This window comes from Morone saxatilis, unplaced genomic scaffold (genome assembly GCF_004916995.1).
Source record: "Morone saxatilis isolate NCDOM2014 unplaced genomic scaffold, NCSU_SB_2.0 Contig14, whole genome shotgun sequence".
In the NCBI taxonomy this organism is placed as follows: Eukaryota; Metazoa; Chordata; class Actinopteri; family Moronidae; genus Morone; species Morone saxatilis.
This window is the reverse complement of record NW_023339696.1, coordinates 13,418,565-13,434,090: the sequence shown is the minus strand read 5'-3', so window position 1 is coordinate 13,434,090 and position 15,526 is coordinate 13,418,565. Positions and strand designations below refer to the sequence as shown.

General features: G+C 38.4%; 3 protein-coding genes across 5 annotated transcripts; 1 reads left to right on the top strand and 2 right to left on the bottom strand.

Annotated features, from left to right (window-relative positions):
- Window positions 1–1,961: 1,961 nt before the first annotated feature.
- LOC118323650 lies at window positions 1,962–4,330 on the bottom strand. 3 transcript variants are annotated; one of them, XM_035655686.1, is made up of 4 exons: window positions 4,177–4,330; window positions 3,735–3,871; window positions 3,472–3,601; window positions 1,962–2,666 (listed from the first exon to the last, which is right to left on the bottom strand). In XM_035655686.1, the coding sequence occupies exons 1-4, from the start codon at window positions 4,269–4,271 to the stop codon at window positions 2,387–2,389; spliced, it is 642 nt and encodes a 213-aa protein (XP_035511579.1). In that variant the 5' UTR covers window positions 4,272–4,330; the 3' UTR covers window positions 1,962–2,386. The 3 variants fall into 3 exon arrangements, with proteins under 3 accessions (XP_035511579.1, XP_035511581.1, XP_035511580.1); XM_035655688.1 differs by having other exon boundaries at window positions 3,472–3,598; XM_035655687.1 differs by having other exon boundaries at window positions 3,735–3,868; window positions 4,177–4,324.
- Window positions 4,331–9,293: 4,963 nt separating this feature from the next.
- LOC118323301 (tetraspanin-10-like) lies at window positions 9,294–11,108 on the top strand. Its single transcript, XM_035655248.1, has 2 exons — window positions 9,294–10,199; window positions 10,336–11,108. The coding sequence occupies exons 1-2, from the start codon at window positions 9,571–9,573 to the stop codon at window positions 10,640–10,642; spliced, it is 936 nt and encodes a 311-aa protein (XP_035511141.1). The 5' UTR covers window positions 9,294–9,570; the 3' UTR covers window positions 10,643–11,108.
- LOC118323302 (retinal cone rhodopsin-sensitive cGMP 3',5'-cyclic phosphodiesterase subunit gamma-like) lies at window positions 11,104–13,778 on the bottom strand. Its single transcript, XM_035655249.1, has 4 exons — window positions 13,683–13,778; window positions 12,381–12,542; window positions 12,257–12,297; window positions 11,104–12,157 (listed from the first exon to the last, which is right to left on the bottom strand). The coding sequence occupies exons 2-4, from the start codon at window positions 12,524–12,526 to the stop codon at window positions 12,081–12,083; spliced, it is 264 nt and encodes an 87-aa protein (XP_035511142.1). The 5' UTR covers window positions 12,527–12,542; window positions 13,683–13,778; the 3' UTR covers window positions 11,104–12,080.
- Window positions 13,779–15,526: the final 1,748 nt, after the last annotated feature.

The window sequence follows — 15,526 nt, the reverse complement described above, 5'->3', positions numbered from 1 at the left end:
CTTTTTTTCACATTATCTGAATTTAGATCAGAAAATTGAAAAAGTGTTTAAACACTTTCTATTCATTTTGAATCTTCTATGGTGAGAAGAATACAGCTTACACATTTTACTGTACAACAATTAGCTTGTCTCTCTACCACACTCGCTGTAACATATCATAGATCTGCAATACAAGGCAAAGTTGCCAAACAGATCCCATTTATGTGCAGAAATCTAACAACAAGAGTTTAGATTCTTCCAAAATACCATTTTATTCAAATTCAATTCCAGCTCAATTTTCATTTGTATATGCGCCAACTTCATGAACAACAAGTTATCATCAAGGACACTTTTTCAAACAGAGCAGGTCTAGATAAGATAACCTCTTATTAAATTATTTACAGAGACCCAACAGTCTCAAGAGTCAGGACTCAAAAAGCAGAAGTACTCGAGCCTGAGCGCGACGCTTTCTTGTACGAAGTGTAAGAATCCACTGTGATACGTGCTCATTAACAGAGCTGGTCATGGTTCACAGAGATAACGATTGCGAGTCTCCCCTCATCTCACAACATTGTTAATGGTTAAGACGATACTTTTGGTCAGAGAAGACAGAATGAGTAGACGTGAATTTGGCGAGAGGAGAATCCAGAACCCAATATTTTGTGAGAGGATAGCTGAAGAAATCGATTCTCAGCACAAACTCGAAAAGCTCCTCCCAGCGAGTCTGTTTATAACGGAGACCCATCATCTGTAAAGAAACATCACAGTCCATGGGTGGCTGTCTCTCCTTTCCTCCCAGCGTCAACAACAGGCAGGTCTTCTGTGTCACCACCGTCACACCACTCCACCACCTTGGAAACAAAAGATGACATGGAGTCAAGAGAAACACACAGACTGATGAATCCAAATGAGCTCAAAGCTGCAGTAAAGTCAGCCTCCTTAGCGATGTTAGAGCAGCTGCGATGAGATGTGGCCAGAGGGTCCCAGCATGTTGTCAGTGTGTGCTGAGAATGGCCTTGTAACTTGGACAAGCTGACGCTTACTGCTGACAGATTAGAGGGTTTGGAGGAAATGAGGAGAGGAGGTGCTGGAGGAGCAATTTAATACAACACTGAAACTGAGAAAGTGACCTGACAGGAGGAGGAGCTTTGGTTATATCTGCCTGGTTTGTCACATTTGTTGGTCTCTTATCTTCTGTAGAGGGAAATGTCTTTTCTGTCTCTATTGTCAATATAGATAAAAACTTTTATTTGTAAAATGTAAAAATGTTCCGTTTGTTGTCATACACTTTTTACCTTCTTACTTTATTGATGACCTCCAGGTTAAAACCACTTGCTTTCTTTCTATTAACCAAACAAGATGGTTACCTCTAATTAACTACAATATATTGTTCATTGTAGTGAGTGAATCTTGTAGCCGTCCCAAACAACATAAAATTGAAAATGTAGAAATGACATAAACTCAGTGTTGTTACAATATTTTCAAAATTGCTTATTTAAATTGTTATATGTGATCTTTATTTTGGTTGCGGCAGAGAGGAATACAGAAACAATCACAGGTTAATTGTTTTTGCTCTCTAAAATGTATCAAGTTGTCAGAAACAAACTTTCCTTCAGTCTTGCTTATGCTATTGTCCATGTAATTCTACTGTATAGATGGCTTAATCAGTATATTAGGGTGAAAAGGCATATAGTTGTACTTTCCTAAACTAATTTTTCTAGAGATGTATTGCAAAATAAATCAATGTTTTAAACAAAAGTAATAACCTGTATAAGGAAAATATGGCGTTTAGCCTCTTGGTTGGCCCAGCATCTCGGCATGGCACTTGTTACAACCACTGGTGTAAAAACACAAAAAGTGTGGCGTTGTGGATGTGAAAAAGGTGAACGAGAGACGAAGAGAGAGAGAGAGAGAGGAAGAACGCCTAGCACAGAAAGAGTTTCAGTCTTGGAAAATGCTCAATAAATGTCTACTTACATTAATTAATGTAAGTTGCACATAAATCTCTTTTTAATAATTATTTTGGTAAAAAAAAATTCCACTACAAACAATGTTCATACAATGCTAATTGGTGTGAAAAATATACTGTATATACTGTATTTTATAATAATTCTAGACTACATTTTCAGCCATTATGTTACTTTATGTTCAGCAATTAATGCACATATTGCAGCAGGATGACAGTCGAGATAATTTGATAAATGCTGCCACCTTGTGGTGGAAAGTGACTTTGTACAGACAGGCGAAGAGATAAATACATTCTATCATGTTTTCTACACCATTTATGTGACCAGATCTCCCATCACACTCATCAATAAAATTATATAAACTAATCATCTTCTAAAAAAGATATCAACTCTTATTCCATACATCAGCATTGAGACCAGACAAAAGCCGGTAGGTAGGTCTACGGTCTCTGTGGCCCTCTCCTCCTCGCTCTGATCAATGTTGGCCCCTTGATAATCCCCTTGACGGGAGCCCTCATCTGTGCTCGCAGTGGAGACCTCAGACCAACGTTGGGGGGGACCCTCTGTACGGGCCGCTGAGGCGGAGTGGATCTGCCGTCCTTGAGATCGTCCACAAAACCCTCCACACTGTCAAACTTTGACGTGAGCCTCCCCAGCTCGTCTTTTAGAGTGTTAAACTGCCTGTAGAGGTCTCCCAGAGCGTCTGATAGAGGCTGGATCCTGCACATATGCAGGGAGGTTTGGGAAAGTACAAATGAGTAAATTATTTCAGTACTGAAGTGACCAGTCAAAGAGCTTTGGCACTGTAATTTTCCACAAGCTCACATGAAATAGGAACATTGCTTATTGGCAAAACATAACCAAGACGAGAAATTGGCAACATGAACACGAAAGTCACGACATGCTGTTAAGCAGGAACAGCCCCATCATCTGCAGGAAACATCAGGATAGCAGACATCAAAAACGGAAGAAAAAAAAACGGAAATGAAAAGAAACATAGCAGATTTTTGGCACAAATTTAAGAATGGACTCTGAGAGTGCATTTCAAATGTAGTGGTTATCAGAAATGTTCACATCAAACATGCTCTTAGCTGGTATCATGCTAATAAAAAAAGCCAAATCTCCAAAGGAACAGGTCAGTGACTTACAGTAATATCTGCCAGAAACACTCTATTCTTCAGCTCACAAGGCTGAAACATTTCCCGTATTCTATTGGCACACCTCCGTAGTGAGGTCATTTAAAAAGCAGAGTCGGCCTTTTGTGGACCAGAATAATCAGAGGCTCACATTACTGGCTCTGTCAGTGGTCACATGCAAAGCAACGGAAGTTGCATAATTCCTAATTTCGTACGACTGTTGAGAGAACAATAACATGTTCACTGACATCATTGACTGCTGTTATTCTTGTACATTTCGCCTCTCTCTTACTCAACATTTGGACTCTATTTTCTCTCCTTGTTCTTGCCTCTTTGTCTACCATCACTGCAATCTACAGTACGTCCAGTCAGAAGCCAGTGGGGCCCACCTGTTGTATTCAGGTAGGACAGAGGCATGGTCGTTGATCAGCAGGTCTTTCACTTGGGTTACAATAGCAAATTTCCAGTTGTCCAGTACCTGAGTCAGGTTGGAACAGGTCTTGCCGCTGGTGTGTTCTGCTGAAGACAGAAATTCAGGAGTATATACATATTTACCCTGAACAGTATGAATAAAATGTCGTTCTAAGTGCTTTTTAAATGAAACTGTTTCGATAATCATTTGCAGATTGTGGAAAATCATATGGTCCCAGACCTTTAGGGTCCCAACGTGGGGTTTCCTGTTTCCATTTCTGAGCTCCACATGTTAAGGTCATGCAGAGCAGGGCCAGAACCCCCTTCATCCTCATCTTCCTCACCTCACAAAAACAGAATAATAAGATGTGGTTGCTGCTGAGAAACAAGGAAAGTGATATCAGACAAATTTGAAAGTAGCCTGTAAAGTGCCTCTTATGCCTGGTGACAATGTTAGAATTTCACTTGATTCATTTAGCTGATTTAATTAAGTGATTAATATATATTTGAATTAAAGATCATAGTAAACAAAGGATTTGTCTCCCAGATTACAGCATATAGATTATAATTATGAGATAACACGGATGCATGCATATATTTGAGGCAATGTATTCTATCTTCACTTAGTTTTACTGTTCTGTGGGTGAAGACCAATGCAAAGAATGAAATCAGTGTAACTGTACCTTTCTGAGAAGTAGTACCAGGGGTCTTTCCAGGTCAGAGGGGCAGAGCACACGACGCAGTAGGATCCTTCAACAGTGACACACTGAGAAAACATGACCTGGGCAGCACTCTCTTATAACTGCCTCCCTAAACTCCCGGAGCCATTCCCCCCACCTTCTCCCACCCACTTCAGTGATGTAGTGATGACACACTCTGCTGCATGCACAGACCCATAACATATCATGGCACCAAAGGCAAAGCTCCCCAAACACATGCTTTCCACTACAGATTTGCGTCTTGCAGACTGTGCATCTACTACAATGATAAATAACCCATAGAGCTGGATGGGAGGTCCTGATAATCCCCTATCTATGCTCCATCCATCCTCCACATGTCGTTTAGCTGTTGAGCGCTGGAGGGCAACTGCACTCCCTATGGGCTCTAATCCAGAGGAGGTGTTTGATGTAGACGTGTGGCTCCGATATAGCATTCTTACTGCCTACTGTAATACAATCTGCTCAACATCTGGGCTACGTCAGCCCCAGCTAGCAATGGTTCATTTAACTGTCAGGGGTGATGATGCTGAAAATAAGGGAGTGAAAACATATTGTTTAGTGTTAAATGTTTAAATAAAATTGACTATCTTAGAGAATATTTGCCAATTTTCCTCAGTCAGGGGCTGTAGCAGAGCCTTGGTATGGTCAATTTGTTGATAAGTTCTTACAGTCAACTTTAAAACAGCTGTTATATAGTCATGAGAGAAATATATAGCCCCCAAGAGATTCCCTCACCGCTGACATCCCTAACTCATATAAGCTGCTGTCAGTTCACTAAGCTTGACATTATCCACCCTTGATGAGTCTAGATTGTTAACTGCTGATGGTAGGTGAAGCAACACATTTTCTTTAGTTTCATTGCTAGGAGAGATTTCTTCCATCTTCAATCTGGACAGTTTTGGGCAGGCAAAATGTAGCTGGACCCAAAAGAAGTAGAAAAATTTATATCACCAAAGCACTTTTTCCTTGATTTTTTAAATACCGGGCAAAAGGAGTGCCTTTTCCTTGTCAGTTCTGAAATGAAATACCTTTTGTCACAAGAAATTCCAGCTCTGATCTATTCCAGAGCTCCTTGGTGCTGCATCCTGCGCTGCACACACATTATTCATATATGGCATGAGCCCATCACTGCTGAAAAGGAATCTGACTGGGCAATAGTCCCTGCCATCTGCACCAACTTTAAACCCATGAGACAACATATTGCACTGCATGCTGTAAGTAGGATGAACATGATACAATCTGTACCATACATCTTCACTGCTGACAACACTACAGAATTATTTGGATTCCATTCAAAACTAAATTAAATGCTCTTTGGATCTGATCCCCCCAAAAGATTTATAAACAAGGAAACAGTGGGATTTGTTAGATTTGTTTAAGAAAAGCTACCTGACACCCAACAGATAATCCACTCTGTCAGCAACCAGTCACAGTAAAGTAGTTGGTTTGTAAATCTGGATTGAACCCATTTTCTTACATTTGAAAATGAAATTTAAGTATAATTTTTTGGTAGGGGTTTATCTTTTAATCATCACAGACTGAAGTTCATTGTTCTCCGACCTAGCTTATTATTTTCCACTACATCAGTGGAAATGTGCAGCAGCAGCAGAGCAGTAAAAGAAGGTATGTGTCATATGTGCAGTAGAAGAAATATCGAGCAAAAGCTCCAGGTAAAAATACAGTATAATTCATGCAAAAGTGAAAATATTCTGTAAAATGATCAGCAGAAAAAAGTATAAAAGTAAGTACTCCTTATGTAGCAGAAAGGCCCCCCATATTGCACTGCTGGATTATTATTGGCGATTATTTTTGCAGCATTTTACCTTTTTTATGTTTAGTTGGATACTGTAACAACGCATCATAATTTATGATCTGAATGTAAATCTTTAATCTTGACAGTAAACAATAACCTGTAGATAGTTTAAATATTATATCTGCAGTGGTGAAATATAAGCATAAAGTAGCATAAAATGTACCTCAAGTAAATATACACAGTTTCTTTCCATTACAGCTTACTGTGTATTTTTGCAGAGCAGTGATACAGGCACCTGCTAAGTGTATCTCCAACTACAGGAACACCACCAAACACTTTAATCTCCTATGCCAAGAAGACAAAAGTCTTGAAAACTAATTGAAAACTGCGAAAGCTATTACAAACTGTCCACACAAAGTTATCTGGAAGGTCAGTGATGAGCATGACAAATTATAATTTGTTTTTCAGTTAATACACATTAATATGGAAACAGATTTATGGCAGCACTAATGCCCAGTCTTATAAGCCTTATAGCACCGTCTGGAGTCCACCACCAGTCAGTAGACTGACTTCCTTCCAGCTCCCTGCAGCTCAGTCCAGCACAGCCAGAGGAAAGAATGACAGCAGTGGACCTACAGAGCCAGAGAGTGAGATAACCAGGCCTCTCTCTGCTTTTTAACTCAGTCACATGCTGCTTGTTATTGACTCACAGCAGCACATCACTTCATAATGACTTTATCAGAGCAATACTGAGAGCACAGTTAAACTGGAACACATCAGCTCTTATATTTCAAAGACTGATGCCAAACAGAAGGTGCACCATGAGAATTCACCGAGTCACATGACTCTCAGTGTTTATAGGAGATGAATGACCACGACGACGCTGTTGTTATCTTACCTCATTTCACTTTTAACAAAAATCCTGACAGGAGGGATGTAATCATTTAGAGTCAGTTTCACACTTTGAAAGAGCTGCTACAACCCTGATCTGATTTTGATGTCAGTTAAAGAGGAGATGAAAGATCTAACTGGCTGGCAGTTTCTCCTGCCTCCACTGTTTGAGCTAAGCAACTGCTCTACTGAACACAATAAACATTCACGAAAAAACACCTATTCTCTGTATAGTCTGACACAGAGTGAATAATCCTCATATGCATCATTTTATTTGTATTTAGAGTTAGCAATATAGGTATGTTTTGCTATATTAATAGTATTTGTGTTGTTGATTAACATGTTATTATTAAACAATACAAACCTCTGAAAACCAGTAAACAACCCTGCAATAAAAAATACCTTCAGGATTGTTTGGTCCACCTACTTGGCAGATTAAACTGATTTTTATAAACAGTTTTGTCTTTTTTTACTGTATTTTGAATGTTTCCTGATCCACGTGGTGTTTAGATTCATTAGTTTGCCCTCTAGTGGTCCCAGTGAGGAACTGCAACACAATATTAAACTTGTGGCTAACATAGTATCATTATCAATACAAATATTATACTAAGATTATGTACATATATTAATATGATTGATAGACATAGCCATACTTACATCAGTATTGGCAATAAATGCTACCATAAAAATGGTTATTAAACCATTGCTTTAATAGCAGTTTTCTTTTTTAGACCAGTCTACCTGTTAGACTGGCAGAAAGCATACAAAAACTTTATACTTTCAAAATGCAGTCAACAAGTGGTGAAATGGCTGAATAGTGATAAAGTAGTGGAATAGTAAAAAAATAACAACACTATGTGGGAAAGTGTTGCATGGTGATTTTTTTTCCCCCGATAAAACAAAAAGATAGCCAAACAGGATCCTATAAAATGCAACATTTACAAGCCTGGATAACCTTCTCTTACTCCCATAAAAGAAAGCTGTTTATGATCAATGCTGCATTTGCTAACTGCGCAAAGTGTGAGAAATTACTTTAGTTCATGTGCATGCACCTCACTCATTATAGAGCATTTATGTTTTACGCGCATATCATATCATCATCAGCTTTTTCAGGGATTATTTCCTCTGGATCTACACCAGAACAGCCTGGCGTTCTTAACTCTGTTGAGATCGTTGGTGGAAACTTTGATCTTCTTATATTCCAACTGGCAAAATAAATTCCAGTCCATAATACCAGCGCCAGCTGATCTGTCCTTCTCAGCCAAACAGCCTTACTGTGTGAGCAATGAAACTGAGAAAAATGTAGGAATATATTTTTCTGATGTTAGATCTGCTCTGTATTGAGGGCCTTTGACATTTTAAGCAGATAAAGGCAGTGTCTGTTAATAGTGCCAGGAAATAGCACTGAATTAGAATTATTTAAATGGATAGTTAGGACAAGAAATAATATAACTGGACTGCACCTAACTAAAGTGGTGTTTGTAGTTGCAAATTTGTTAAAATGTGTAACTGGTGAAAACGAAGGTGATAAAATATTATTTATCTACAATTGTGTTTATTGTGTTTGTGCGTATTTGTTAGAATATGTTAATATTCCTGGGAAAAACATGAGTATGCCACTTCAAAGTACACAGGCTATAGCGATTGGGTCATGTTAACAGCCATTGGGCTACAGCCACAGGTCTTTTTACTGCCAAAATATTTAATATGCATGTGAATTATGATCTCATACAACCCCCCATCAGCCTCAGCTGTACTGTATTTTGTGTTTATTGCTAAATAGCTAATGTTTGCATGCTAACACACTAAACTGATGAACATTAAAACTCACTAAAGATCACCATATTAGCATTGTCATTGTCAGTGTTGCCATTAGCATTTACCCTGAAGCAATGCTGGGCCTACATACAGCCTCACAAAGCTGCTAGTCTTGTGTCTGCTTTCCTGTTAATCTGACTCCACATATTTATTTTGAGACTTGTTGTGAGGGCCTCGACCCCCAGGTTTGGAATAATGATTCAGAAAACTGGGTTCCAAACAGATGAGATGATGAACTAAAAAAAATTGTGCATACCTGTTTTTTTTATTTTTTTATTATTATTTGCTTTTGTAGTCAGTGGGGCAAAACATATATTTTACTCTTCAACTATCTTTTCCAACTGTAATCAGATTATTATATAACACCTTGACATCTTAGTGGTTTATGCGAGTAAACCTCACATCAAAAGTCTCTTGTTCTAGTTCCACTTGTGTGTGTGTGTGTGTGTGTGTGAGAGTCTCTCATACATGCTCTGATAGCCATAATCCCCTAACTGTGACTCTCACATGATGAAGAAATCCCACGCCTCACAGTAGCCAGAGGCTAAACACTGCATGGTTACTCCACCTCAGCTCACATGCTCCTCTGTTCATACTGTAGTGAATGCTTGCCCTATGATCCACTTTATCTTGTGTCAGTCTGACCAGCTGAAAGCACAGAGAGGAACATGAGGAGATATTTTTTGTTAAAAAGGATTCCTTTACCGTGGTTGAGGAGGGACACCACGCAGAATGAGTCCAGTCCGCTCATACCAAAGGTAAGAGGTCACTTCGCTCTCTTTTGAACTTTTCTCATGTTAAGTTGGTATGTGGTCTGTTTTGTTACGTTCATTTCCTTAGTAGAGAGTACCTGAAGTTTAATTAAATGTTCGAGGTGGCATTACTTCTCAAAAACTATGATATTTAGTTGCATTCCTGTGTGTCCAAAGGCAGGCTCTACAAAAGAGAATGCTGAGGAGCTCAGTCATGTTACCAGTGAATTTCACCAAGCAGGGCCAAACGACGGACAGGACAACAACAGCCCTGTATTCGCAAGTGTCCAACCCCACCACAGATATTCCTTGATAGACTACTTCCTAAAATACTTCCTGTTCCTTTGCAATCTGGTGTTCACAGTTCTGGGCCTGGTGGTTCTTGGTCTGGGGATGTGGGGCCTCATCAGCAAAGAGTCGTTTGCTCAGGAGAAGATCGGCAGTATCGGCACTGACCCAATGCTGATACTCGTGACTCTGGGCTTTGTGTTGACTTTGCTCTGCCTGTCAGGCTGTGTGGGCGCCTTAAGAGAGAACTGCTCCTTACTGAAACTGTTCTCTGCCGCTGTGCTAGTGCTCATCACGGCGCAGGTACTGGTCGCCATTATGGCTTACAGTCTAGAAGATCAGATTGGAGGCTACCTGCGGTCGGGAATGTTAGCTGCCATGGTGCGCTACCAGGACGACTTGGATCTCAGGTTCATCACGGATGAGATTCAGTCAAATCTACAGTGCTGTGGGGCAGATAACTATCGTGACTGGGAGATCAACATGTGAGTAGAGGGTGACTAACTTGGATATATTTATTTTAAAAAAGTACACCATGACGTTTTGGTCATAATGTAGGAATGCATTGAAAAAGTATGTGCTGCTCAGACTGTTATTGGATATTTTTTTTCCTTTCCTCAGATACTACAACTGCTCAGCTCCAGGAGTGCTGGCCTGCGGTGTCCCTGCGACATGCTGTGTGGACCCTTTGGAGAACGGCACAGTGTGGAACTCTCAGTGTGGTGTAGGAGCCCAGCAGCTGGATGAGTTTACTGCTCAGAGTGTGATCTTCCTGGGCGGTTGTCTCGGGGGAATCTCTCGCTGGATTGAACAGCACGAGGGCCTGATAGGGACAGTTGGAATTGTTGTGCTGGGCGTCCAGATTCTGACTGTGTTTATCACTACACGACTGTTGGAAAGCATCCAGTGGTATAAGGTTTACAGATAACTGTAATGGGCTGATGAATAGCCTATATTTATTTAATGAGTGCTCAAATGCTTTTGAATTTTGAACAAACCTTGTTTGTCACATGCAGTAAACATACTGTACCCTATAAACCATGAGATCAAAAAACAGCTCAGCTGGTTGAAAAAGACTCAGATGACTGCGCCTGTTTTGCCAGTAGAAATGAAAAATAACTATGAATTTTAAGACAGCAAAATTCAACATATAATGTCAAGGTAACAGACAAAAATGCCTTATTCAGCTGGCAAGGTTCCATGTTTTGATTCAGAAAGAGATTGTAAGTTTCCAAGCCCAAGAAGACCTATTTAAAGGACCACTTTGCAGGATTTAGTGGTATCTAGCGGTGAAGTTAAAGATTGTTAACTAAATACTGCTCGCCTTCCAAGCGTGTAGGAGAAAATGGTGGTTCAACATGGCGGATTGCTCTAGATAAAAATGTCTCATTCTAGTATACCAAAAACACAACAATTTTTATTTTAAGTCATTACACACTAGTGAAAACATTCCTATGAATATTATAAATCATCCTAAATGTTAAACACTGGACCTTAAACATTCGGTTACAAGGCCTTTTGTGCCTATATGTCTATATATACAGTATGTAGTACCTACCTACTGAGCAGTAAAACATTCCCTTCTAGCAGACAATATTTATTAACTTTTCGTCCCAGCAAAGCGCCATCAAATGATACTTAGAATCAGGCACAATTTCCAATTTTCTTGAGCTGTTGCTGAAAACACACAAAAGAAATAGTCCCTGAAACAGAAAGCCAAAAAGCATACATGCCATTATCAGTGTCAAACTATTCCTTTAAGGGTTAGGAAAATGCACAGGACATAGCGTGCCTAATTCATGGGAATCAATTCAAATCCCTGAATTACTTTACTGTGTTGATTGTTTTCAGATTCATGTGTGCTACTCTTTGTCAAAAAGGGACAAATAAAGCATTATATCAGGAATTATGTAAGAAAATACAGTAGCGTGGTTTAATAACACACTATGATTGAAGAAATGTTAGAAATTATTCTAAAAAAAATCAAAGATTTATTGTGAGTTTGATCAAACATGATGCTGTCAGTTGTGCAGAAACTCTGAAGCCAATAACCAGGCTTCTAGTCACAGCCCCCACTGTAACCTCAGACAACAGCACAAGAAACATTCATAATCAGTGGGTTGTGGCCAATGGCAGCTTGAGGGTGATATGAAAATGGTATATGGTTCATAAAATATATAAAACAACTTAGGCAAAGAACAGCATCCATAATATACATCATCTTTTTTACATGTTAGTTTACACTTTTTAGTTTGTGGTTAACCATTTAAAGTCAAAAGTAAAAGTCAATTGATGATCCAGATCAGAACTTGCCACATCAGTTCCCTTCAGTAGATATAAAAAATTACTTCTCAGGCAAAAATGACTCAGATGATGCCATACTGAGCCAGTTCGTGTAGCTCTAGATGGCTGTAGGCTTCCCATGGGCAGATTACGGTGATGTCTAAAAAAAGAAAGAACAAATAGTGAGTAAAAAAAGAAAAGCTGTGTGGTTTGTGTGTTCTTTTTTGTGGTGCTGCCTAACTTTGGTAATTCTGCTCACCCATGCCAAGCCCTTCCATTCCTGGGATATCCTCTCCAAAGCTGAGGAAGAAAGAAAGCTTTATTGTGGGGAAATATAAACTTACTAGATGACACTCATGACAATTCACTTAAGAAAAGCCTACCCAATGACGCCCCTCTTGGGAGGCTTGCTCTTGAACTGGCGGCTGCTCCTCTGTTTAAACTTGGGTGGGCTGGTTCCGGGGCCGGTGGCTCTGAGGGGACCTTTGTTTTCAATCTTGGCTTGAGGTTTGGCCACATCCAAATCCATACCTTTGTTGTTTGAACTGTAATGGGACAGATAATATGTTATAAAAAGAGATGTACTCTAACAATAAAAATTGTATATTTAAATACACTTCCTGTATTTTGCTATTACATTAGACAAATTGATATGAAATTAATTGTGCTGTGATTACTAAATAACTTAATATCTACAGAAACAGAGACTTGTTTGTATGTTTACAGACAATACAGGCTGCTGTAATGCCACACTCACATTACTAATTAACCCTTTAAGCTTCACAGCACCTTTATAATCAGATTAGTGTGAGCTGCTGAATTTGCTTATGGTCCTAACCCAACAAAAGCTCATTAATTACTGCGATTGTCTGCTGGTAAACACAGTTTTTAAAGTAAACTTTATAAACCTATTATTATGATTACAAGGAAAATATGTACCAATGTGGAGGTTTAAATAATTAGAATAAAAAAATCAATTCAGTCATGCGATATTCTAAATATTGCTACAAATATACACTCAGTGATTGTTTTATGAGGTACACCGGTACAATCTAATGCAATTCTAACAACTTTTTAAAATGTTATTTATAGTTCTTTGATTACAAAGTTTATCATGTTTTTTGTTGACCCATGTTGTACATGTGTACATTCAATGATATGTTCATTATTGAGGTGAGGTATAGAGGTGTTTCTAGTATTTTACCTTTCCTTTTTACAGCCTACACGACGGAGGCAGAATGTTAGAGTACAGTCCAGTACAGTGGCACCACACTACCTATGACCTCAGTGCTAAAAACTTATTTTTTTATTATAATTAACACCTCTATGACTTCAAAACTGAACCTTATTTTTAGGCATAAAAGTAGATTTTATAGCAGATATTATAGATTGCATTAGACGGGTGTACATAATAAAGTGACCACTGGGTGTAGCTTCTTAGACACATGGATTTCTCCATTTCCAATAATATTCGAATCAGTGAATTACTTTTTTAATCCAATAATATCTTAAATTTGAAGAAACATTTTTTTTTCTCATAATGATAAAAAACTTTTGAAGTTGAAAGTACAGAAAAACAAATAAGACATATCGTTATATAATAACAATATTCATTTTACATATAAACTGACAATGTGTCCAGAAAGCACATCAAAAACACAATCTAAATCGCTGTTAATACTCACCTGTGATGTGTTATCTTTGGTCGTATCGCAGAGATCAGGGCTGCTGTTAGATGATGAGCTGTGTCTGGTGAAGCCCTCTTATACACCTCAGACTCTGAGACGATTATGAGGCTTCCAACCAATAAACTGCAGGGCTCTCCTCACTCGTACACACACAGTCTCTCTCATTGTATATGGAGCAGTACATTCATTAGGGATTGGCTGACAGGCAGTTTAGGGGATATCTGAACTAAGACTGACCAGAACAGACACTTGACCCCAGAGAAAAAACGTCTTTAGAATAACAATGAGGATGTGCGTCAAGGGTGTCCATCAGGACTCATTCAGTCTTCCAGACACGTGCAGTGTAGGAACAGAGCTGTGGGGTTTTCTTACAATATGTCCCATGATGCACAGTATCTCCCCACCACCTGCAACATTATGCAACGTCTGCAGCCGAGGAACATACTAGCATGAACGACGGCTGAATAGACTGCTGCCGGAAACATTATGGGCCATTCACCGTATGCCACATGTCTGATACACACTCTGTAAATGCTGCAGGAGCTACAACTAACTATGGTGCACACAGCTGATTGTACAGTTACAAATAGTGATAATGTTTATAGTTGGTTAATCATTAGGTTTATTATGATTAAATGATTAAGCATTTTAATCAGCTTTTCAATGTGCTACAATATTAACATACTAAATTATTACTAACAATAATACAACAAGATAATATAATATATATTTTACACTCTGAAAGGAACAACTCTGCTAAAGAAAAATGTTTCTCTCTAGGATTTTTTTACTTTACTACTTTTGCTTTAGTAAATGATCTGAGTATTCCACCACAATTTGTTCAAAGGTATCTAACATACAGGATGTATGTACTGGATGTTTGTCCGATCAAACAACTAAACAGTTTATCAGTTATCAAAATTGTTGCAGGTTAATTTTCTGTCAATTAATTAACTGATTAATCAACTTAATACGCTGTGCGTATTGATTGAGTCAGATTCAACTCTTAAGACCCTTGTTCATTATTAAACACATTACTTATTAATTAGAATTACAATTACATTAATTTTCAAAATAAAGATTTAGTTGGTCTGATTTCTGTTTTGACAACAACAACCAGCTTTGACTTGTTTTGGTCTGAGGAAGTCCAGCTAATTCACAGTTCCAGTGACAAAAAGTATGTAACCACTGATCATTTGCTAAACTTCTGATCTTTAGGACAAAGATGAACAGTACTCGTTTCTTCTACATGAATCAGTGGAATATCTGCTCTGAATACATTTGTAAATAACTGAGCAATTAAACAGTTAAGCTCATTGTTTACATTTGGCTTTATGAATATGATCATTCATTGTAGTGATGCACTGAACCATATGACTTTTATGTGTTTGTTTATTTGTTCATGGCTGATTGTGGTTTGAAGTTGAATGCAGTTAATATTTTATATTAATATGTGTATAGGTTTACATGTGTTCAAGAAACTCTGATGTGTGTGGTGCATCTGACATGATCTGATCTCAGTGCTTATTAAGCAGTCACAATTTCACTTACGACTGCTAATGAAGGTCAAAATCAATGATACACAATCCGGATGGTCAAATAGATCAAAAAGTTACTGTACTTCAAATTCAATATCATCATTGACGCCATCTAGTGGTGTTAGATAGTAACACCAGCAGCAGCAAGATCGTCTGTTATATCAGTGCATCACTCTGGGATAAAGTTGTCCTCGTCCAATGTACAACTTACACAAGTGTGATCAATGATTGTGATATATATATATGTATATATATATATATATATTGAAAATGCACTTAAATGAAGTAGGAGACATCTTGTGT

Bases quoted from the DNA above. Each gene is read 5' to 3' on its own strand.
- LOC118323301 (XM_035655248.1), top strand. From the start codon at position 9,571: ATGATATTTAGTTGCATTCCTGTGTGTCCAAAGGCAGGCTCTACAAAA. The intron at 10,200-10,335 runs GTGAGTAGAGGG...TCCTTTCCTCAG, and splicing joins CGTGACTGGGAGATCAACAT to ATACTACAACTGCTCAGCTC.
- LOC118323302 (XM_035655249.1), bottom strand. From the start codon at position 12,526: ATGGATTTGGATGTGGCCAAACCTCAAGCCAAGATTGAAAACAAAGGT. The intron at 12,298-12,380 runs GTAGGCTTTTCT...TTTCTTCCTCAG, and splicing joins CCCAAGAGGGGCGTCATTGG to CTTTGGAGAGGATATCCCAG. The intron at 12,158-12,256 runs GTGAGCAGAATT...TTCTTTTTTTAG, and splicing joins AATGGAAGGGCTTGGCATGG to ACATCACCGTAATCTGCCCA.
- LOC118323650 (XM_035655686.1), bottom strand. From the start codon at position 4,271: ATGTTTTCTCAGTGTGTCACTGTTGAAGGATCCTACTGCGTCGTGTGC. The intron at 3,602-3,734 runs GTCTGGGACCAT...TTCTGTCTTCAG, and splicing joins CCCACGTTGGGACCCTAAAG to CAGAACACACCAGCGGCAAG. The intron at 2,667-3,471 runs GTGGGCCCCACT...GCATATGTGCAG, and splicing joins GTCCTACCTGAATACAACAG to GATCCAGCCTCTATCAGACG.